Source organism: Melanotaenia boesemani, chromosome 5 (genome assembly GCF_017639745.1).
Source record: "Melanotaenia boesemani isolate fMelBoe1 chromosome 5, fMelBoe1.pri, whole genome shotgun sequence".
Lineage (NCBI taxonomy): Eukaryota > Metazoa > Chordata > Actinopteri > Atheriniformes > Melanotaeniidae > Melanotaenia > Melanotaenia boesemani.
The window spans coordinates 21,341,281-21,366,484 of record NC_055686.1 but is presented as its reverse complement, the minus strand read 5'-3'; the positions used below and the strand labels follow the sequence as shown (position 1 = coordinate 21,366,484).

At 37.6% G+C, this 25,204-nt stretch overlaps 1 protein-coding gene across 2 annotated transcripts in view; it reads left to right on the top strand.

Moving 5' to 3' along the window:
• Positions 1 to 12,999, top strand: part of zgc:194930 (uncharacterized protein LOC557813 homolog) — a 41,500-nt gene extending 28,501 nt beyond the window's left edge. For both annotated transcript variants that reach the window (XM_041985105.1, XM_041985106.1), the window contains exons 2-3: positions 2,011 to 2,063; positions 9,549 to 12,999. In XM_041985105.1, coding sequence (XP_041841039.1) covers positions 2,032 to 2,063; positions 9,549 to 10,311 — 795 coding nt within the window. In that variant the 5' untranslated portion in view covers positions 2,011 to 2,031 and the 3' untranslated portion in view covers positions 10,312 to 12,999. The remainder of the gene's footprint in view (positions 1 to 2,010; positions 2,064 to 9,548) is intronic.
• Positions 13,000 to 25,204: the final 12,205 nt, after the last annotated feature.

Genomic DNA, 25,204 nt, shown 5'->3' with positions numbered 1-25,204 from the left:
AAGAAAAAACAAACATCTTAGCTTCCCAAACTAACAACACAGGAGAAAAGTAGAATGAAAAGAAAATGGCAGCCCATCACTGAAACTCCTAGAAACCCAGCATGTAGACTACTGAAACTGCTGTAGCATGGACAAGGTGTGGCTGGTTGGGGAAAGAGGGCGATGACTGAGTTCAGACCTCTCTGACCAATACCTGAAAAGCTGCTGGAAGGTACAGCAATCCTGGCTTAGCACCTGCACACTCACATTTGCATGGTGGAAACACTCCTGTTTGTGTAACATTTAGTAAAATGTGCATGTGTTTTATGAAGTTATTTAACCTGTTTTAGTAATGGGTTTATGTATTTATAACCTGAAACTTAAGAATTACACCGTAATTATAAAGAAGCATTGGTAGGGGTGGCAATCACAAGGCACCTCACAGTTTGATTCAATTCAAAGGGCTGCAGTGCAATTATAAAACAATTATACTTCCAGTTAATTGGAAAGTTACATCTGCAAATATATTTACCAGCACTGAAAAACAGGACCAGCAGGAAGAGAAAAGCACTCTTGTAGCAGCATTTACTTGTAGTAAATTGATACAGATGCCAGCATATTCTGAATCAGTAACAAAAATAATGTAATTTTTAACAACTTGTTCATGTTATGTGTAATAAGCAGTACAGTCGCTCTCTCATTTATAGCACAGGAGAAGCTTTCTGACACTCTACAATAAACTACACAGTTACCGTGATAAGAGATTTGGTTACAGCATAACATGTTAAAGCTATATGACCTGCTCTCTAAAATTCTTCCATGATTCAGTTCAGGTCTTGGTGTACAGTGTGGGGATCAATGCGTCAATAAAATAACCTCAAGATAGTATTTGTATTGTTTGTATTGCTTTGACCTTGCTTGCAAAACTGAAACTAGTATCTTTTTTTATCTTCTCCGCTGGAATTGTGTAAAATGTTTCTAATTTTTGTCATAGCCAAAATATTTTGGTTCAACTTCAGGAAAGCCAAAGTGCATAGTGTAGACTGTTTGAAGTACCACTTGTAGAAGTTAACCTTTTGCTTTCCATTAACATTAGTTTCTCTGTTAAAACACGGAAAAAAGTTTTTTTGATGTTTGTGCGTCGACTCAGAACCTTGCATATCCACATCCTAATGCATCTAATATTTGATTAGCTGGCAAGTCAGAAAACTTGAGTGACAAAGGCACTGTATGTTTTTCTGTTTCCCTGAGATATTGTGACAAGGGTGATACCAAACTGGTCATTTTGATGAAGTTTAGTTGTGTTTTTACATTTCATTCTGTCAGTAACGACCTAAATGACATCTAAAACACTGTATGTACCTGCTTGTTGACAGCATGCACCCTGCAGAGTTTCTGTTCTCAAACTAACTCTTTTACGATGATCAAACTGGTAAAATAAAGTCCCTCAGGGTCAGAGTTAAGGTTCAGTGGAGAAGCAGTTTGTCTGGTGGGTACATATCCTTCTTTTTCCTCCACAAAGAGACACTGTGTCCTCTACTTCTGTCAATCTCTCTTTCTCCTTCACTCTCAGGCAAATCCATTCAAGAGTCAGTGATTAATTATTTACTCAGGCAATGAAATGCCAAAGCACAGAGAAACACACCACCAGGAGAGAAAAGGTCACTCCATCCTGCACATAGATACACACTCCTCAACACACACATACAACATGATGGATGGTAATAACATCTTTATCGGCGCTTCAGGCAGACAGAGTTTTCATCCTTGTGACCAAAAACCCTCGAGTCCAAGGGCAAAGCAAAAACTCGACTGATGAGGTGAAATCTTCAAGAAAGCAGAGAAAAAGGTTTAATTTAATAATCATTTGTCAGAGTCAGTGATCTGTCTGATAGTAGTGTTCTCTGAATCTATGTCATACAGACATGAAACCAAGGAGCTACCACAATGACAGAAAATAGTCTTTTCAGTTACTGCTCATCTGGTTTAGTTCAAAGGAAGTTTAATTGCTTTGTTAATGTGTCCCCACAGCTCCACAACTAAGCTGGCCAAATGGGGTGCCGATGCTGCCGGATGATAAAAAGGTGAGAAGTTGTTTCCTTCTCTTGTTTGTGCCACTTTTATGTCATCTTACCTTACTTTTATTTATTACAGCGCCTGATTTAGATTATGCATTAGCATGTTAAATTACTGAAGAAAACCTTTAAAAGGGAAGAAAAAGGAAATTACTTGCTTGCTTGTGTGCCACACTTGTTACCAGAGGATTTCACTAGGGGGTGCATTAGAGAACTCAGACCAGATGGAGTTGCCGAATTTGTTGGGTGTAAACAAGAAAATAAATATAATGGCAGATAGAAGAGGTGAGAACTTGGTTAATTTTGAGATCATGGCAGAAAAATCTACATCAGCAGTATCACAGTTAGTATATAAGCCCATAAAAACAAGCACACCATGTTTATCGTTTTTATTACTTCCTGTCACTTCCTGTCCTGACACTGCCCCTAGTGGCTGCTGGCATATTGCAGCTTGTGAATGCTCGGTGTTAATTTCTGAGGACTTGAACAAACGGAGCTTCAAACAGGCACAGAATATGCAAGGCAGCCTTGATAATCACACAAACACATATTAAAAGCAAGTATATTTTCAGCCTAACATTCATGTCAAGCTGTAGACTTTTAAGATCCCTGGAGCTTGTTCATGAATGTAAAGTAAAACATGAGTTAGTGAAGCAGACTGGAGCAGTTTGTACGTTGAGGTGCAGTATTTTCAGGCCATCATCTATGGTACAGGGTTCAGGGTTTTAACCAGCACGACGAGGTCTCAGATGTAAGCAGTAAAAGTGATTTTCCCCCTTAGGCTGGTCAGGCTCGGCCCTTGGATTGGGTGATGTGCTTTGAAATTTTGAGGGAGGTTGTTGGTTAGTTAGATTCTCTGATTAGGATACATGTAAGGTATACTGGAGGTTTGCAAGCATGCCTAACTGTAAGGAGACTATGATGTGTCCAGAGCATATTTGACCAGGTCCTGCAGAAAACCTGCAATACTTTGAATGTTCATATATGGACTGAACACAGTTCCTAATTTGTGAAAACCTTTATTCATAAAAATACTTATAAGGCACATTTATTTGTTTCTTTTTGTTTGCACCTAGACCGTCTGGGGTTAGTTCCAGAAACGTGTTTTTTATTTTTTTGTTTTGTTTTTTTTTTTTTTGGACAACTTTTTTGTTTAATCTTTTAAAGCGTAATATATCATGTTTGATACTTGCTGTTTCTGAGACCTAGTGGATCACTTTATGGTAAAAACTTTGCTCTAAAACCCTGTTGTACACAAACTGACTCTTGTCTTGTGCTCCCTGGTGGATTCTTTTTGCACAACAATAATTTGAACATCACACAGTACTAAACGCTGCATATATGTAAATTATATATTTACATTTTGTTAAAGGGCCAAATAAAGACTTAAGATAAAAGGAAATAAAATAGTTTTTCACCTAAAATTTCTTAGGTTGTGCCTTAAAGAGTTATAGGTGTGTAAATAAACTTGAGTACCTGTGAAAAGCCTTGGCAACAGTGAGCTGTTTCCATAGACTCTTGTTGAGCTAAATTTATTAAAACAAATCTAAATTGGTAAATAAAACACCAGTTTATCAATGATCTGATTGATAACATTTTAGGAAGAAATCCATTTTTAGCTACTTTGCATAGAAGCCTGTTTATGTAACTTAACGTAACCAGTGGTTAGCAAGTCACAATTAGTATGAATTGGGAATCACAGCAATGTTTACCTTACTTGTGAGCAATACCCACCTTCTAAGCATCAACCTCTCATTGTTGATTTCCTTATCTTCAGCTCTACACCGCCAACTCAAATGTCTCCTCAGCCACATAATGATTTCTTGTCTTGTCTCATGCAGATAGTGAGAGGTTCGTTTATAATACGTTTGCACTGTGAGCCTCACATAGGCTTTTAGTACAAACCATCAGTCAATATGCCAATAGTCGTCACCCTTGGTTACTGTATTTCTTTGCAGGACTGTCTGCTCATTAAAAGCCTACAAGGCATCGTTGTCAGGGCTCGACATCACTGTGCTTTTTGAGGCGAACGAGGCGATGGAGCAGAGCCGGGAAAGACTCTCTGATTGCAGATTAATGAAACAGATCTGCGCTGTGGTTGGCATACCACAGTTGTAATCCCCTTTCACACTTTTTTTTTCTTCCCATGTCAAAGACACACATGTATATGCCTGTGACACAAACACATACCTCCCTAATTGTGTAGAGTGTCACATTACTGGGATTAGTGGGGTTTGAGGTCTACCGGTTCGGCCCTTAAGGTTACTGGGTCAGCAGTAAGGACTCGACAGCCTGATGCTATCCAAAAAGAAAACATTGACTAGAGATGCTTTGATGAACGTATGCTTATTTTAAACAGCTTTACTGCTTTATGTATTGCTGAATATCATAGTGACACTATATTCCAGAAAGGTGGACAAAATGCAGACGTTTAGACACCTGTATGTATCGTGTTTTAGATCTGAATAAATCAGGTTTTAACTGTACAACAAGAAGAGACTTGGTGTAGTTGTCACAGTGAAGGTGTGGCTTATCAATGGGAGGAAATTTATTCTTTATAGGGTTTTCCATCAACATTTCCAGGAATTTCTGTTGCAAGAAATTTATTTACCAAACAAAGAAGACTCAAGGTCATGCTGAATGTCATCCTCTGCAAATACACTGAAAAGAGCCTAGACCTGCTTGTCCATCCTCTTCTCAATAAACGTGTTTGCAGCAGAACAGCGGCTTAAATGCGGAAATGAAGAAAGCCATAAGCATAACCAGAGTTCTTCAGCACACAGCCGTGTCCCTCAAGAGTTCCAGGGAATCTGAAAACTCCTACCACACTACAAGGTCTTTTTCCTTTGTTTTGTTTTGTTTTTTCAAGGAAAATTTGGGGGGCAAAGAAAGTTTTTTTTTTACCTGGGTAATGTTGGTGGAAATGCGTCAAGGCTTTTTTTAAATTCTGGTTAATAATAGAAATTATTAGTATGAACTATGAACTGTACCCACATTTGAAAGATATTAAAGCAACACTGCACAAGTTCCCGATCTTAAACTTAGTCTGACTTATTTTAATGAGAAACCACACTTATCAACACACTGGCCATTTTGAACGTGCACTGTGGCTGATTCAGCGGAGAAACCTAGAAGGACAGTAATGGATGAAGTGATGACGGAGAGAAAGTGATAGTGCAAGGGTTGGATTGACTTATGCAAAATGGAGAGATCTCAGAGAAGAGACCGGATGCAAGGAAAATGTCGAATTAGCTGTCATTAAGGGGCGCCAAAGTGCAAAAACCCACCCAAGTTCTGTAATACAGTATTAAGGAAGTGTTGTAAGAGAGTTTATTCTTGCCATATTTGCACACATTGGGGCTACAGTGGGTGTTATAACAGTTTATAATAGATATTTTATTTGGGACAGGTTTGATTAGTAATATAAAATCATTATTAGTATGTTGAAGATGCAGCAATTACTGGTGTGATAAATAGCATACAGTAAAAACAACAATCAAATTCCCATTCTTCCTGAAATGCATTAAGATGTACTCTCTCTCTCTCTCTCTCTCTCTCTCTCTCTCTCTCTCTCTTCTTTTTTTTTTAATGGCAAAACCAAAAACAGAGATATTGACACAACAGGTCATTTGTTTGTTATGGCTTTTTGAAAATTGCTTGGAGGTGAAGCGTGTGCCCTCCTGTTGATAAAAATGCTGTTTCATTCTTCCACAAAGCTTTTGTCCACTTCTATAAATTATTACTCTTTTTTTTTTCCCTCGTAAAACACTCTGTGTGTCTCTCACTTTTCTGACAACGGGCTTCAAATTTCACCTTGGCAGCGAGGACACAGCAGCAAAGCTGCCCAGGAGCTAAAGAGATGGAAAACATTCATTTTCTCAGCTTTCCACTGTGAAAAGACACAGAAGGATAAATTCAGGGTTGGAGAGAGGTGTTAAGTCAGAAGGTGAGCCTGTGTGTGTGTGATACAGCAACTCTGTAGGTGGAGGATATTTTTGTGTCTGCTTCCTGGAAAGGGAGACAGGAAGTTAATTAATCAATACATTTGAAAGTCATCTTAATTCTCAGAACTCGTGTTCTTGTTAAGTTTGTTAACACAGAATAGTTGGAAGTGAAAATAAAAATTTTATATAGAATATGCGACTGAACTGAACAAGATAAGAAAAAAGCAGAGGGGGGCAAGAAATGGAAAAAGCTCAAGTGAATACTTAAAACAACAATGAAGTGCAAAGTTACTGAAGATTAGTGAGCTGCAGTTACATCACAGTGACACAAGGAGAAGCAAGAGGAGGTCGTTTTGGAGGGGGAGCACCTGGAGAGATGCTAGATGGAAGGAGCTCGGCTGGGTGGCGATGTGAAGGACAAAACAAATAAAACGATGGGTGTGAAAAACATGATGCGCTCACAGCAGGTGACGTCTGACAGCCTCTTACACTGTCCACAAAAGAGGCCCCAATGCATGCACTTCTGCTAAACATGCACTTATAATACATGTCTCGGTGTAAGAGTGAGTCAACTCGTACTTTAAAAAGAAGAAAACACTTTACAGGCAATAACGAGCTGCTGCAGGTGTGGAGGATAAGTGAGCAATAATTAATTGGACCTTTATCGACTCATAGCATCCTACCAGCAGTAAGCAGCACATCAACAAATCTGTAGTAGATCTGCAATTTATACGAAAAGTATCATTGTCTTTTTTGTGTCATGAGATGGGTAGTGTAGTTTGTGCCATCAGGGCTGGAAGCAGAAAAAAGTCATTGATCATAATAGAGTGAAATTAGTCTCATGACAGTTATGTGTAAAAACATTTAGTTGCTTGCAAATGTGTCTTCAGATCTGCACACAAGTTTAAAACAATTTGAACACATGAAAAATAATTTTGCACATGCAAACAATGCAAACTGCACAAACATTAGTGTTTTGCACATATATTTTTTGCCTCAAGCACACAGATTTAATCCTTTTCATGTTGAAAAAATTTCCTTTGCATACAAATAGTTAAAAATGTGCACAGACTGGATTACACTAGCTTTTTTATGCATGTGTGCCAAGAGGGAAGAACACAACTGCTGGATGTCTGCTATTCTTGTCTGGGGTGTTTTTTTTTAGTTATGTACTTGTTTGTTACATATTAAAGATGGCGTTGCGCCGCTAAGACGTCACGTTTTTACGTAGCTGATGCATCAACTGCTATTCAGCTTATACTCCTCCTACGCGGAAAGGTTATGATTGGCAAGTTCAGGATTTACCACATCAAAGGACCACTGACTCTGTCCAAACGTCAGCAGTACGGCCTCCATCTAAAGCCAAATTTCTCATTCTTACCACCTCTGGCTCTTCAACCATGCCCTGCACCTTTTTTAAAATTATGCTAGGCCTCTCAACCAGTGCAACATTAGATCTGCCCCCCCTTGCCTAAAGAACAATGCAGTCAGGACCATGAACACTTCCTCCAACACTTTGCATTATATATGTGACAATCACATGAGGCATGCAAATTTTACCCCAGTCTGCATAGTTACTAACTGCATGAAAGCTCTGTAAGAACATTGAGAATGAGTTTCTGTTCTGCTTTAACGGGGGCCAACAGAAAACACATGATTTAGTTTCAGTTTTATATGTTCCATGTTGACAGGAAAATTTAAGAAAAAAACTTTCAAGGCTTGGTAGTAACATTTAGGGCTCAGATTTCTAGTGCATCTCTTACTCATCTGGCCAGTTTGTTTGCATCTCCCCTCTCCTTTGACTTAACTTAAAAACCTTTCGCTTTCCTTCCTTCACATTTGAAGACCTTTTCATTTAGACAACCTTGTAATTAAAGCAGGTTGTCATGACAATTTTCACACATGAACTCTGGATATTTTCATCAGAATGTGTTGGTCTGAACTTTTTCCTGCATTTGCTGTTTACACGTACACTTCACTGCAGGAGATTCTTCACTGAAGATGCGCTCTCACAGCTGGGAACTTAACACAGGGAGTACTGGGGAAGAATATATCTATAGCACCCAGTACGCAGAAGATGATGCATAAATGACAGTGGAAATCACTGTGTTTTGTTTACAGCACAGCAAGAAAAGTGCATGAATAGTGGATGAGCCCCTTTAAGGACTGTTTTTGTTATCAGTACCACATGTATTTGAATAAATACACAAAAGAAACAAGCGAGTGGAAAACAACATACAGATCAGCAGAAAGAGTGTAAAGCAGCTCCATTTAACCAGCACACACATATACTTGCTTACTTAGAGTGCAAAGATTAAGTGCTACATTCTCACACACTCATATTATTCCTCATATTTTACTAGGGAGTTATAAGTTGTCTGCAGTGCATTTGTGAAAATAGTGTCTATCTTAGGTTTGTTTTTATTTGAATGTAAAATAATCTACTGTAATCTATTGAATCTATCACTTTATGATGTTTATCAGAGACAGATATTTAAATAAACATAAAAAAAAAGCAGAAAAAGTAATGAAATTATTTCTCACCTTTAATAATAATGTTGTATTATACATCGTTGGAAAGGCTGATGGGTCACCTTTACAAGGTATAACTTCATGGTGCTTATGTGAAATGAGCAACACAAGCAAACATGAGGGTGGTTCCTCCAAAATGTACCTTTTTGTAAAGGTGACTAATCAAGTTTTCCAACAACATATAAGATAACACCAGCTGGTATTATTGAACGACAAAAATAATCAACCAAACACAAATTTCCTTAGTTTTTCTGCTAGGTTTTTATAGTCCTAGCATGGTGCTTTTTGCTATGTTCACCACTTTATGAATTAGCTTGAACTCAAATATAGTGAAGTAATGTTTGTAGTTTTGTATGTAAAAAGCCAAGAGGATTTAAGAGTTATAACCTTTCATCCTGAGTGGGACACGAGTGTGTTTAAAAGATCTGTAACTAGTCCACTAAACAGAGCTATTTAATTCACATCAGGCGTCAACCTGAGGCTGCAGTGGAGCAGAAGTCAGGCATCCTCTTAGGACTACTTATGCTGAATTTCATGGCAATCAATCATAATATGTGATACACCGTATGATACATGAAACTATCCTCTTTACAAGAAATTCAAAATTAAAGAAAATTATGAACATTGCAGTCAAAGAGAAGCAATATTAAATGATTATCAAGTTGAACTATTTGAATAGTTGATAATAAATTGTCAGATAGTGGTGGAGACATAAGGAACAAACTCGGATGAATGGGTGTGTCATTCTGTTGTTGTACCACAACATCAATCAGCGCAGCAAAGAGAACTGATTGGAAATAATTAAAGAATGAAAACATGCTGGTGAGGAAACACGACTCTGCTGTTGCACTGATTAAATAAGTGCAGAGTTTTTTTCCACAGTCTTTGTGAGCAACCGGGCTTTATTTGTTTGTGCCTTCCACTGCGTGCTTATTATTTGAATAGCAGCTTTTATACAAGCTGATTAATGGTTGTAACTCTACAAGGGACTTATCTGTCCTGTCTGTGTCTCTCGCAGCTACATATATGATCCTTCTGTGGCTGTGGATGTGAGGAAGAGTGACTCTGCCGGCAGCTCCTTCTACCAGCCCCACCACCGCACCGGCGGCGATCCCAGCCGTGACCCACACAGCGGCCACAACAAGCAGAAGCAGGGCTTCCACAACATGGGCTACAGCAAGTCCAACGACAGCACGCTGAAACTGGAGTTTGACAACAACCAGGTCAACCACAAGCTCCACGCTGCACCATCACTTGCAAAGGAGCTGCACCAGCAACAGGGTCCTCCATCTGCAGAGGGGGCGCTGTACATCATCCAGCCACAAGCACAATTGGTGGAAAAAAGTCCGAGCCAGGTGCCTGTGTACCCCAACATACAGGAGTATGAAAATCAGAGGGGTTACGGCGAGCAGAACCATGGAACAGGAAATGGGTGGGACAGTTCCATCACTACGAGTAAGATCGGAGGTAAAAGCCAGTCAGTGGACGAGATAGATGAGGGTGTGGGAGGGACACCAGAGTACCCTTGTGACACAGGAGATGAGGGTAGCATCTTGTCTGTGGACATTCATACCAGCACCACCAGCTTGTCTTCAGCTGGCACACGAGACGAACTGCAAAAGACTCCGGACGTTTCCACCAAAGAGAGCGGGATCTCTGTGTCGAAGAGCGAGGACGAGGAGGACCTGAGTAAGGAGGAAGTGCAGAGCGTCACAGACTCAATGGTGGCGGAGGCTCTGGCCGCTTTGGAGGCTGCCACTGCTGGGGAGGACTTCGAGTGACAGAAAACTGATCTTTAACTTGACAGAGCGTTTAAATCCACTAAGAAGCTTTGCCACAGTTCTTAATAGTGATGCTTTTATCTGAAAACATTACACGAAGGAAAGCTTTACAGAAAAGCACAGATTTATTTTTGAAGTTTTTGATCTATTTTTATTGCAGCAGAACATAATTTCTGCTTTGTGAAGGAGGCTACAATTCTAAAGCCACAGGGTTTGTAAAAAGCTGTGATTGAAGAAACCAGTATGCAAACTGAACACCGCCTGCAGGCATATCATAATGTGTTTAACACTCCACATTACTAATAAGCCTGCATGTGCTCACCCACTGCTTAGTCATGTGTGTACTGCCCTTACAATGCATTCACAAAATATTCACAAGGCTTCACTTTTTCCCCATTTTGTTATTTTATATCCTTATTTAAAAATGGAATAAAGTCACTGTATTCCCCAAAACTCTACACACAATTTCTCATAATGACAATGTGAAAAAAGTTCTTTTAAAGGTTTGCAAATGCATTAAATATAAAAACTAAGCTCAAAATTGAGCTCAGGTGCATCCTGTTTCTGCTGATCATTGTTGAGATGTTCTACAGTTTAACTGGAGTTCATCCGTGGTAAACTCAGTTGATTGTTCATGATTTTAAAAGCCTAACACCTGTCCCACATTTCACAGTGCAAGCAACACTCTGGTTCATACTCCTGACCAGTTGGTGGTGGAAGGGCACTAAATTGTTGCCTGCCAGCCACCAACAAAAATCAAAAGAAGTGCATGTTAGAGCACAAACAAAGCGTGAAGTCAAAGTAATTGTCTCAGGGCACAAATCTGAGGAAGAGTACAGAAATTTTTCTGCTGCTTTGTAGGTCCCAATGAGCACAGTGGCCTGCAATGGAAGAAGTTAAGAACCACCAGGACTCTTCCTAGATCTGGCTTGCCATCTAAACTGAGCGATTGGGGGGGAAGGCCCCTAGCCAGGGAGGCAACCAAGAACCCGACAGTCACTCTATCAAAGCTCCAGCGTTTCTGTCTGGGGTAAGGAGAATTTTCCAGAAGAACAACCATCTCTGCAGCAATCCACCACTCAGGCCTGTATGGTAGAGTGACCAGACGGAAGCGACTCCTTGGTAAAATGCACAGCAGCCCACATGGACTTTGCCAAAAGACACCTGAAGGACTCTCAAACCACAAGAAACTAAATTCTCTGGTCTGATGAGACAAGGATTGAACTTTTTGGCATAAATGCCAGGCATCATGTTTGAAGGAAAGCAGGTAGCACTCATCACCATGAAGCATGGTGGTGGTAGCATCATGCTGTGGGAATGTTTTGGGTTTTTTTGTTTTGTTTTGTTTTTTTTAGCAGCAGGAACTGGGACACTAGTCAGGATAGAGGGAAAGTGGAATGCAGCAATGTACAGAGTCATCCTGCATGAAAACCTGCTTCAGAGGACTCTTGACCTCAGACTGGGGCAATGGTTCATCTTTCAGCAGGACAACCCAAAGCACACAGGTTAGGTATCAAAAGAGTGGCTTCAGGACAACTTTGTAAATGTCCTTAAGTGGCCCAGCCAGAGTCCAGACTTGAGATCTGAAAATGTCTGTGCACGTATGCTTCCCATCCAACCTGACGAATGAGCGAAACTGCCCAAAGAGAGGTGTGCCAAGCTTGTGGCATCATATTCAACAAGATTGAGGCTGTAATTGTTGCCAAAAGTGCATCAACAAAGTACATAATACTTATATACATGTGATTTCTTAGTTTGTTATTTTTAATAAATTTGCAAACATTAATACTTTTTTCCTGTTGTCATTATGAGATATGGGTAAATTTTTCAGGAAAAAAAATTATTTATAAGGTTGTGATTTAACAAACTGGAAAAAGCGAAGTTCTGTGAAAACTTCAAAGATGCACTGTACATATTATGTTTTATAAAAGTCACTAGTTCCTCACCAGAACTTCCTGGCTCTTCAGGATTGCCCACTTACCTAAGCAAGTGAAATAGAAAAGGTCATCACATTAGATTATTTGTTTTACTTGTAGTTTTGTTCTTATATTGTTTTGTCTTATTTATAAAATTTAAACATTTTCTTTGATTTACTTTATGAAGAAAATAATATTTTCCAAGACTACAGAAGAGCGAAAGGGGCCATTTCTTATAGCTTTTTGCTTACATGTCCTCACCGATTTCTGAATAAAACATGAAAAATCAACCTGGGAAAAAAGAAAAATGATAATGTGCATATTTAATAACAATTTCAGTGCACTTAATTGCACGTTTAATTTGTTTTTCTGTGATGTATGAGGTTCTTTTCTCTCATTTCATGTTCAGTTCAGTTGAACTTTTCTCACCTTAGCTTAACAAGACTAGCAAATCTGCACACTTAACATCACCGTGGCCATCAATTCACCCTTCCTACTCTTTTTTTTTTTTTTTTTTTTTTTTTTTTTGTCTATTTTATAGGTCAGGCTTTGAGTTTCCAGTCTGGCCAGTGACATTAGTTCAGCCCATGTGCCTAATATGAACTAACTGAGGCTAGCACATACTGGAAAACATATGTGGAGTTAAGAATTAATGCTAAATAACAGTTTGTTTCCCTGATATCCCCATTTTCTGTAGTTTACCTGCCAAATAATTTCTACTGACTTTATTTGTACTGTAAACAAAGCACAATAAAGTTTTTCTGTGATCATTTATTCTGTTTCTCTGTTTAGAAACACTGAAAAAAATTTTCTGCAGAGCTAGCTTGCTAACTGTTAGCTAACAGTTAGCGACCTAGCTCATTAAATGAAAATACTGTACGCAGAGGCGACATTCACATTGTTTCTGGGACATTTTATTTTCATTTTAAATTATTTGAATAGTGTTTCACACCAGTGTTGTTTTCGTCAATGATGACGATGATTAATTTATTTCGTTGCACCTTTTTTTCATGATGATAACAAGACGGTGACGAGCTAAAAATGGCTCTGTGATGACGAAAACATGACGAGACGTTTATGAGATTTCATTGACAAGACAAGACGAAAATGTTCAAGGGCTGATTGTCCGACATTAAAAATGCGCAACATTTCTGCCTGTTGTGAGCGCAACCTGTCAGTCAGCAATGCTGCTGCACCTTGGCCACGCCCACCACCAGACGTGCAGCGCACACACAGACAAGCAGTTTATTCATTCATAGATGAATCATGGTGGCTAGTGTGAAGAAAGGGATTTGGTGGTCGGAAGCAACAAAAAATAAAGCCACAGTAACCAGTGTAAGAATGTTGTTGCTCTTTGCTTTTTTGGAGTAATTGATTCCACAGTTAGCACTTTATCTGTGCAATGCATAACCCTAAGTAGATCAGAAAGTATTTGCTGTTGGTTGGGAAACCTTCTAAGTCTAAAACCATTCCTTTTAATTTTGTAATTATTGATAAAAATAACCAAACAGCAAGGTCACAATGTGTTGCTTCATGTTGAACTTATAGATCAGCTATTTTCTCGTGTGACATTTTTGTATGATGAAGTAGGGCATCAACTCATGAAAAAAAATTAAATATAGAAATAAAAGGTTTCTGCCCAACAGTAATTAAGTATAGCACGGCAGCGTTGCATCCCTGTTGATGGGAAAGTCTCGGCTAAAGCTATCAGTCTGCTAAAGGATCTGGTTATTATGCAAAAGCATTAAGGTTAACTTGTTTTATGAATTACAATACTTGTTATAACCTGTCAACCTTGACTCCACTTTTTTATACATATTATTGATTACTAAATTAATTTGTTAAAAGACTAATACTTTTTTTAATGTGACTAAAACTAGACTAAAACCTTTTTGAGTTTTCGGGGACTAAAACTGGACTAAATCTAACAAACTTAGACATGACTAAAATGTGACTTAAACTAATAAGCATTTTCGCCCTAAAGACTAAAACTGTGATGCCTGCCAGAAAAAAACTTAGAAAATTGAAACAGGGCCAAAAAGAAACAGGTGGAGGAGTATGTTCCACTTCATTAAGTTAATTGGCAACAGATAACATGATTGGATATAATAACAGCACCTTAGAGAGGCAGAGTCCCTCTCCAAATGAGTTTTTTTAGTCTCACTAATAATGGATGAAGGTTTATCAGTGCAAAAACTGCATCAACCAATTGTGATCTCAGAATAATGTTCTTCAACATAAAATTGTGAAGACCTGACATATTCCATCACCCACATTACAAGATATCAAATTCTGTCATGGTGACTACTGCATGGGCTCAGGTACATTTCCAGAGATTATTGTCTGTAAACGCAGTCGGTCGTGCCTTTCACAAATGCAAGTTAAAGCATCGTCGTGCAGAAAGAAAATTCATACGTGAACGTCATCCTGATCCATAGCTTATTTAAAATGGTCCGAGGCAAAGTGGAAAATTGTTCTGTCATCATATTAATCAACCCCTGCAATAAAGAGAAAAGGGACCATCCAGCTTGTTCTCAGCTCCCAGTTCAACAACATCCCTGAGGGTATGTGGATGCATTGCACATGTGAAGAGGCACATCCATCAAGGGAAGTATTAATACTAAAGGTAACTACAATTCAAGAGAAACATATGTTCCCATCCAGACTACATCTAGAGAAGGTCTTGCATTTTTTTTTAGCAAGACAATACTAAACAACACACTACAATCTATTACAACAGCATGGCCTTCGGTACTGTTGCCCGTAAATTAGGACAACAGAATTATTCCACCTTCATTGAATAGAAGAGCCAGACCTTTCACTAACTGGAACATAGGGCCCTTGAGATGGCTTATACTGAAGAAAACAAACGATCTAAGGACCACAGGATTGCCTATTTTGCATTCATTTTAATTCAAAAAGTAAATGTCACATAAAAACACATGTAAAGACATGCACATTTTTAAACTCTGTAATTAATTATAAGACATGTTACATCAGGCCGGGATGTGAGCTCCTCATTATTTCATGTAAAATTACATTTTTCTTACACAATACTACAAAGCTGAAAAACAGAAATTAAATATTGTGTGTTTGTAAGTTCATTTGTGGGATATAAATATGGCATGGACCTGCTTTGGTTGTACAAAACCTCTTGATTCTAGTAAGCATAGTTTAACAGTTACCAGTCTGCAAAATGGTTTTGTTCTGTCACACCAAACTGGGAGCTTTTCTGATGCAAAACATTTTGTTTGCCTGATTGTAGAAGTTGCATTCAGCAGATCAAAATCACTCTATGATCACCACTATGCTATTAAGTCATTCCCTTTCTTCACTCCCAAAACGTCTGCAGTTAAATTTCATGCTCTCTCCTTTCTGACTGGTTAACTTTTAACCTGACACCAGTGGTTAGGCAGATGTCATATTAAATTCCAGTGACAGCTTGACAACCCAAATATTTTCAGCTCAGCGGTGAGCTGCTGCTGAGATGCTTCTGAAACAGTCTAATGGATTCAAGTCAAAGTCAAGATGTACCACAGTCAGACCCAGTAGAATCAAGAGATAACAGCGCTCCTATCAGGCAGGATGATCACCTCTGATACCTTACGTTTTCTGGCAATCCATCAATCCCCTAGCAACAACTCTCAAATTGGAAAGTCAGGGGACAGAACAGAGAAACTGGACCTGTGAGTACAACTGGCAAAGTAAGCAAAGACAGGAAAAATAGAAAAAATCTTGTTAAAAAGTGAAACACAAAAACACAGGGAGTAAAATGACAAAGAAAAAAGCAAGAGACAGAATTATAAATCAACTGAGAACTAATTACGGAGCAAGATTTAGATCAATGAGGCCAAGGCAAGCACTCCCAGACGAGAAGCAAAGCAGCAAAAGACATAAAGAACAATGTTACCAAATTAATAAAGGAGGTGAGAGACACAGATCCCGAACACAAACAAACATAAAGACAAAGATATAAAGAGCATGAGGTAAAGGTAAACACCAGAAAACTAAAACTATGACAGTAATCTGCCATGTTTTAAACCATGCATTGACTTTTCAGAACAACAAATGTTTGCTTCTGAGTCTGTCTCTGTTCATAAAAAAAAAGCATTCACTGTGGGATCTAGGCACTTAAAGCTCACCATGGCAGCAGTTAGAGCCTCAGCAGGCAGCATCCATGGCACCTGGGACCTCAACTAATTAACACCTTTGGGGTTTTTTTTTTTTGGTTTTTTTTTTGCATGAGATGAGATGCAAGCAGTATGTGTGCACACACTGAATCTTGTTAACCCCCCCCCCCCAAAAAAGGAAAAAGAAAAAAACAGCACAGGAGGAAACAGATGATATGACAATACCAAAATAGCTCCTTCATAGGATATTTCATCTGTTCATGTCACCCTCCCTCTTTAATCCTCATCAGTCTTCTTCTTCACGTGAACTTCTTGTAGTTCTTCTATTATACTGTACATTTGTCAAGCCTAAAACCTGTCTCTTTGTGCACTTGGACTATTTCTGATGTGAAAATTTAATCTTGGTGGTGATCCTTATTTCATAAATGCATGGCTATGTTTAGGATTTGCATTTGCTCAGTAAATCCTTGTCTAAAAGTTGCAACAAGCCCCTTCTGACCTTTGTTTATTCTCTTTCTTTTTCTTAAACATATTTATTTTAGCTATCTATTTGCTTTCACTCAGTCTTATTACTTATAAGTTACTTATATGAACTATTTATCATTTATCGTTATGTATTAATTGTTATTAATTTTTCTTTTACTCCCCTTTTTTTATATTTTCCTGTATTTATTTTGTTTCTATATAATTGTAAATAAATTCAGGCATTAAGGGGTTAAAGTTGAAAAGCTTTTTTACCTACTTAAAACATTGTTTCACACATTCTCAAATGTAAGTCGCTTTGGATAAAAGCGTCTGCTAAATGACTGTAGAATAGAATAGAATAATAGAATAGAATAGCATGCGGCTGTTTACTAATATAGACTGAAGGACTATGCTACAATTAATCGGAAGCTGTGATTCAAGATGGGGAAATAACACAGCGAACCCAGCTTTACAAATACCTAAACAACAGGGTTGAATGAAGCTATGAAGTAAAACAAATAAATAAAGTTTTTTTTGTTAGTTTTTTGCTTGCAAAATGAGAAAATACTTCCATTCATCACGGAGGTGTAATGACAACAGGATCAGCTTAATCGAGTGGGTGACTCATCTCTTCATCGACTGCAGAGCTGAACTCGCTTCTTGCATCAACACGACACTGATGCTTTCAAACAGCTTGAGGATGAGCAGAAAGGTAAATGACAGAGAAATGGCAGCTGTCTTTATCTTAAAAGGGTTAGGATGAAGAAATGTACAATTTTAGGCCATTTTTAAAAGCTTGGCATGTAGGTTTGCAACTTCTGGCAGCAGATTGAAGTAAAAACTGCTCAAAAACATGGTCTGTTGAGTTGGAAAAACATAAGTAAGCTTGCAGACTCCACTTTGGTTTTCAACATTCTCCATGGTTTAGCTTCAGCCCCGCTACAAGAATACACTGAGGATAAAGAAACCAAAAGCAGGTCCACTAGAGCCAGCGGAGGTGACTGTCATATTCCACTTCAAAGACGTGTTTTTAGTCTGTCTGACTTGTTCTGGGCCTCTCTGGAAGACCTGTTGAAATACGGGAATCGCCGCAATTCATTTACAAAAAAAAACTGAAATCATGGTTGTTAAATAATCAGGTCTGTCCTCAAATGATTGTGATGATAGTCATTAGCTGATGGCAAATTGTTGGCGTTGGCCATTTGCTATAATAACAATGTCAAATTTGCACTGATGAGTAGTTTTAAGAAAGTTTTAATCTGTTCTAGCACATGAATCCCATTTTACTGTCCTACTGCTAATTATGAAACTCTGAGTCAAATTTGCACTCAACCTTGAATTTTATGGTTGTATTTATTTATTTATTATTTCTTGGATAAATTGCACTGTTATGAAGTAATTTATTCATACTTACATGTATATTTTTTTTTTTCTGCACTGCTGCTTTGTGTTTTGTGCTGTGATGTGTGACTGGCTCTTCCACAAAGGGACTAGGGATGAAAATTAGCTCTGGCTAAAACTCCAGCATTTTATATGTATAATGTAAAAGTATGTGCACTGTCTCTTAAAAAAAAACTCAAATACTGGCCCAACAAATATTTTCATGCAGCATGAGCATGAAAATCTACTGAGTTGGTTTGTGGATTTCCACACCTACAACTCAAAGCTAAAGCTAAAAACTCTCCATCAGTCCACTGACCCTCAATCAAGCAAATGTTTGACAAAAGAAACTTTCATAGTTTATAATTAACCCAAATAGTACACGCCTGTGATATTTCCTGAACGTGCTGAAGGGAAATGCAGCTCCTAGGGTCCAAACACGGAAAGAAAACAACTACAGGAAACAATAATCTTTTTTTATGATAAAAAAGTAATCATCAGGTTTATTTTCTGAATCTCGAGGATCCTCTTCTTGTCTTAAGACCAGCATGAAATACAGCCGACGGCAACTGTAAACTTTGTGCCTTTGTGAAAATAAATAACCACAAAACAAACATAGCAGCCATCGTATTAGTTTTAAAAGTACTATGTTTTGCCTATGAAAACTATTTGTAGTATAAATGATTCTGCTCAGCCTGCAGGACAGAAGCGTCACCAGGCACCAGCTGAGAGACAGGACTTTTAAACTGCTCTAGCGTTACTCATAGAAGCAACAAAGCCTCTGACAGTGGCAGGTCTTTTTCTTCAGCACTGTGGATTATTTATTCCCCAATTCATAAATTATGGATACTTACAACCGCTGAATCTTTAATGGTAAATATAATTATCGCTGCTGCAGACACACACATCAACCCTTTTATTGTAAGCTTTTTCACATTTCTGGTGGCCTTTCCGTTCATTTCCAGGCCAAACCCTTTATGTGTAGGCAGTGATAATTGTTTGAATTGGTGACAATTGTCTGCTAGTAAACAACTATTCAAAGGGTTTGAAAGATCTCAGCAAGAATAAAAACTAAAGAGCAGGAGCAAGGAGAGCACTGTTTACATTCTGGGAGAAGAGGTGGAGTCGTTGGAGGAATAGAAATACCTGGGAGTTCAGTAATGCAACAGAATAGACTGGAAATGTAACAGAAGCATCTACAAGAAAGGAAGCAACAGTGTGTTCAGTGAGAGGCTTCTTCAGCTGCATGACGAAAAAGTAGGGATCATTCCTGCAAGCAGTCATTGGAACAAACATTATTTAAGTATTATGATAAAAAAAAAAAAAAAAAAAAAAGTAGATACTCTAAATAAAGCCTGACAACATTATAATTTCCCTCCTGGGATCATTTCCTTTAAATCATTTATTTATGAGAAAAGTGGCAACTTGTACCTCTTGAGATTTTCACACAAGCTTTTATTGAAAACAAAAATAGGATCCCAAATCCAGATTAGCTGAAGAGAAGTCACCTGGGATGTTGGACAAGAGAAAAATGGAGAGAAGTTTGGGATATTTTTCATTTATGTCATGCAATGAGGAATGTGAGATCCAGATTATTGGGGTAATTTCATAGCATTTACAGGAACACCATCAGAAATGGTGAACATGCTTTATTATGTGTTGCACTGAGACATGGCTACAGGAATCAAACAAGCTCAGAGACTTTACAGGAGGATAGATATCGCAGACAGAGCGGTAAGAGTAAATGAAAAAAGATTTCTATCTTATGCAACGCTAACATTAAAGTCAAGAATGTGAGTTTCCATCCATATAGTCCACTAATATAGTTTATTGCCTGCTACAGCTGTATATTGCATCATGATGCTTAGTTGTTACCTAGCTACAAACACCATGTAGTTGTGGTAAGAAAATTCAACCACATCTCTCTCTGCTACACTATAACCTTCCAACAGTTTGTCAACTGATAATTATTCATTCCTTAATCTTTTTTCCTGTAACTGGATCAAACTCCAACTATGGGCAAATTTGGGGAAAGTCTAAGTAATATTTTTATAAATATTTTCATGTATTTTACTTTTTAATTTTACATTTTCTGATAGTGGTTGTGAAAAAGTTATTTGAATAATATATATATTTTTTATTTCAGAGGGAATAGTCATTGCCATCACACCAAAAAAAAGGTCTTTCTCTCTTTCGTAAACAAATTGACTAACGTAACCCATGTTTTTGAAACATTTAATCAAATTTCACACTTAGATCTACTCTAAGTATGTATGTATGTATAATTGTAATTATTCTAAGCATTTTAAAAATAATAGTTTGTCATTGTTTAGATGACAAACACTGTTTAATTGTTTTACTTAAGTCTTTCAGTCAAGTTCTAACATGATTCTAACATGGAGTTTTTCCAATACTAGAAATTAATTGTGAACATAAATGCATCATTTCCAAAATTTCTGAATATTATTAGTGTGACTGTGGTATTTTTTTTTATTATAAACATGTTCTGTGATGGAAATGACACTGAGTGATGGAAAAGACCCGATGTTGGAAATGTCGTATGACTCAGTAAATTGCTCAGCAAAATTCACTTTTAACTACAAATTCACCTTTTTATAAGTAAAAGTGAATACAAGTGAAATTTTAAGTGAAATAAGCCAAATGTGATCCATTTAGAAAACTTGCGTTGTCTTTTTCATTACAATAAACAAAGTGGCGGAAATGACATTGTGTAATGTTTTTTTTTAATCATGATGTATTGGTATATTGATCTCTGTTTGATACTTAGTATTAAAGTACATTAATTAGAATGCTATTTTTCTTATTATTTGTACATTTAAAGGAAATATGAGCCGTTTGGAAACGATGACCAGTAAACCTACTCTTGGCTTTGCAAGGATTTACCTTGACTTTTTTCTTGTTTCACTCCCTTCCATGGAGCTAACTCTGCTTATTTCCGATGCATCATCTCGTCTCATGACACTTCCTGTAGTTGTAAGTATACAAACGTATTTTTAAAAAATCCCAAGAGTCACATTTTGCGGCATGTGGTGGAAATGACAGTGGCCTCAATGGACAGATGATCTTTTTATTAAAAATATATTTAAAAGAAAAACTTATATATCTTACAGATGCATTGTGCATTTAATAAAAAATATGGTATTTGTGTGTCTTTGTCCATGAAGTTACTATTAGATTCGAACAGAACTCAGGCTTGTGAGGGATTGAATGTCCAATCTGTGGTTTAGAAACAAAGGCAACAAGTCACACATATCCACATTTTATGTAAGAAAAATAATAATTGGTCTATTTTTTTAATACCTCTTGGTGTCAAATGTGGCAAAAATAAAAAATTACAAATTCTTTTTTGTTTTTCTTTTTTATGCAAGGGACAAAACTTATTTCATAGTTGGAGAATCACCAAAACATAGTTTCCCTTTCTGGGATGTATTGTGTCATTTAAGGAAGTTAACAATGTGAGTTGGTAATGTTTACTAACGAGGGTCGGCTTTTTTCTTTAAATACAGGCGTCAAGTTTTCCATTACAAGCTGTAAATCATGTCTGAGCATTGTTCACTATTTCAGTGACTCACAATTTAACTCTACCTTAACATAACAGAAGAAAAAAAAACTTGTTTGCAACAAGTGTGTTTATGCCACGAGCTGCTGTTGACGGTGAATGAGAACAAACACAGAGCGCATTGTGTGCCAGATTCCTTCATGTTGTGTTTATTGGATCCATTAGGCAGCTGGTTGAAGAGAGTCCCAGAGGTGTGTGTGCCCAGTTAATGTGTTTGTTTTTCTCAAGGCTTTGTTGAAGTTAATAATGTCACCATTAATTGTGGCACACAAACATGCTTCCTCATCTCAGGAGGAACAGGTAGGATAATCTACAGTAGGGAAAAAGGATCAACCTAGAACAGTTTCCTTATTTGATATTTCTGACCGAACATATTTTAGGGATGAAAATAAAAGATAGTAACAAGAGGTGACAGAGATTAACATATGATGCAGGTAGGGCATGCCATTGAAAAACCGAAATGATAAAAGTCCTATATTAAAACAACAAAATCAAACAAGACTAGATACAATAAGCAATGAGAGATTAAATAAATGTAAAAATGCATATTTTTGTAAATCACCCTGACATATTATTTTATTCTTTAAACATTCTTCAGATGGCAATAAGTTGACTTTATAACAGACGTAATGCTGCTTCTGAAAACTAATAACACCCAGGGTTCTAGCTTGGTTTGAGCCTTTAAACATTCTGCAGTGAGTCTGGGAAGTGATATTTAAATTTTCATCTTTGGAGCCAAATAAAAAAAAAAAACTGTTTTGTTTGTGTTTGATTGAAGAAAATCCTGATGTATTCGTTTGTTTATTCACTTCTTGAGATTTTGTAAATGATTAATATCATCAGGCAACATAGTTGTGTAAATCTGTGAGTCATCTGCATAACCATGGTAGTTTTTCTTCTTCTTCTTCTTTCTTTTAACTTTCTGTGCAAATGGGAGCAGGGAGATGTTAAAAAAAAAGCCTCCAGAACATTTAGAAATGCATAAATAAATACAAATGTTTATGACCACATCAATAAATGAATCCACAAATAAAAGAAAAATCACTTAATTTCTGAATATACAGTACTTATTCTTTTATTATAATGGTATTTTTAGTCATTTCCCTTACTCCTAAATAATAACCCATGGAAACGTTTTAGAAAATAAAATTAATTTAAATATACTTTAAAAAAATAGATACCCCCTCTATAATTCTTTACTTTTCTGTGGGGTGGAAAAACCAAGGTATCCTCCTCTGTGCTCTCATACTAAGATATTTTTTTTTTAAAAATATATGAGATCGCCATGAGATCAAACTTAAATGAGGGTAGAAAACAAAGTTTCCAAGAAGGTCCAATATCTGTACAAACAGGGATTTTCTCTCAGTGTACTTCTCGATTTCACCACTTTCTGTCCTAAAGTCCATTAAAGCTAAAAGTCACAAATCAGTGTCACTATTAACATAATCTTTTACCTTTAAAATATCCCAGTAAACAAACCAAAAAGAAAGCTTCTTCTGTTGGAAGCCATCCAACATCCTTGTAAATCTGTTAATGTTTTACTCAGCTTAATTATTAGTTGTTTTTTTTTTTACCTGGAAACCAAAGTCGGATATATTTTCTTTTTCTTTCCAAATGATGCTGTGTAATGTTTGCTGTTTCAGCTTTCTAAAGATAGACTGCAATGATTTAAAAAAACACACCCAGGTCATTTTGAAGGAGCTCGCAACTTTTTTTTAAAAAAAAAAAGCAGAATCGTGTTGCTAGGATGGAAATGAACAGTGAGTCACTCCAGAAGGTCAGAGGTGTTAAACATTGACTGGAATTTCTCCCTTTGGGCTCAAATGTTTTCCCCTAAAAGAGAAAACGTTCCAACCCTGAGCCAGAGCTCGGGCCTCTTGGCTGATGGCCAGAGACAAAGATAAGATGTGGAGCACTTAGCCTGGCATCGGCATGGGAACTCTGTCGCCTGGAGGCCTGAATAATTCAGTGCCTGAGATAAATTTACTGCTTGTGAAGTCATGCAAAAGAGTCACATCAGAGCTGTACCTGAACACTTGGTGTGCACGCCAAATCAGTGGAATCGCTTTGTTGTGGTGCCACAAACCTTACTCAGAAGCGTTTTTCTTGGTATGAGCTAAAGTAAACAAACATACATGCAACAGGACTCAATATTTGTAGCTGTCCTGCACAATAAACCACTATCATTCTGACAGATTTAACATCTGTATGTTTTTGAAGAGGTGGTGTGGCTTTCTGGGCCCCTTTCCAGAGAGTGTAAACACCCCTGTCACCACCTTGAAAGTCAATCCTCCCTCTGGTGCTGTCAAGCGACACCAACGGCAATGAGATGTCACTCATAAGTCCTGTTTAATCACGTGCTGGCTGGTTGTTGGGAGCAGTTAGGGATCTGTTAATAATGCAGATGATGACCTGAATTCAATGATTTTTCCCTCTTGAAGCTTGGGTATCCTTCAGCAAAAACAAAAGGTCTTTGCTTCAGTTAAGACTCAGAAGGTCAAGAGGAGACTAAAAAAAGAAAAACTTGAAGAGCTGTTAATCCTCAGCTTTGTGCTAAAAACACATCTCCAGCTCATCTCTATTATCTGGAAATAACACGGTCGAGAGCTGGAGGTCAGCAGACTCGAGATGAGTAAGACAAATCATCTTTTCATTAAGGCACAAAAAGAGAGAGAAGCATCGCCGAGGGTGAGGAGAGGGCAGAGGGAAATAAGACAGAATAGAATATGATGACGGATGGCTCAGTCCGATGAGGGAGAAGGTAGCCTGCAGGTCAGCAAACACTATGTGATGGAGCCGATACAGTGTATGAAGCAGCCATTATAAGTAAGGTGTTAATCGTTTTTATTCCCCCCCCCCCCAGTACAGAACAATAAAAATGCATGAAACAATCCCATGCATTGCAAAACGACACTTTAAAAGAAACATGTGTCTCAATAAAAACAGCATGACTCAGCATGGCCATAAATGTGAGAAGACAGAGGTGGAGAATTACTGAAACTTGATCTTTTAAGAGGAAATTACACTTTCCATCAAGGAGGAAACTTTGTCACACATTATGATTTCACACACTGTAAACAGTAAATGACGGCACTTTTCTGCACCTTAACCACCTCTCCAGCAACACAAGGCATGAATCATTAGTACATATAAAAGAAAGGTTGCTCCTAAATGATGAATCCAGTCTAAGTTACACTATGAAGCTTTGTGTGCTTCCACTGTAAGAGGTATGATATACAATCAGCAGATTAACAGTTTAAGATTCATTATGTCAAAATGCTGTCCCACATATCAGCTTATATAATCTGATTTTTTATTAAACGACTTGTTAAAAGCAGACAACTTAGTAAAAAAAAAAAAAGGAAATCAACTGTACTTCCAGTATGAATGTCAACGATCAGCTTTAAGAATGATAATCCTTC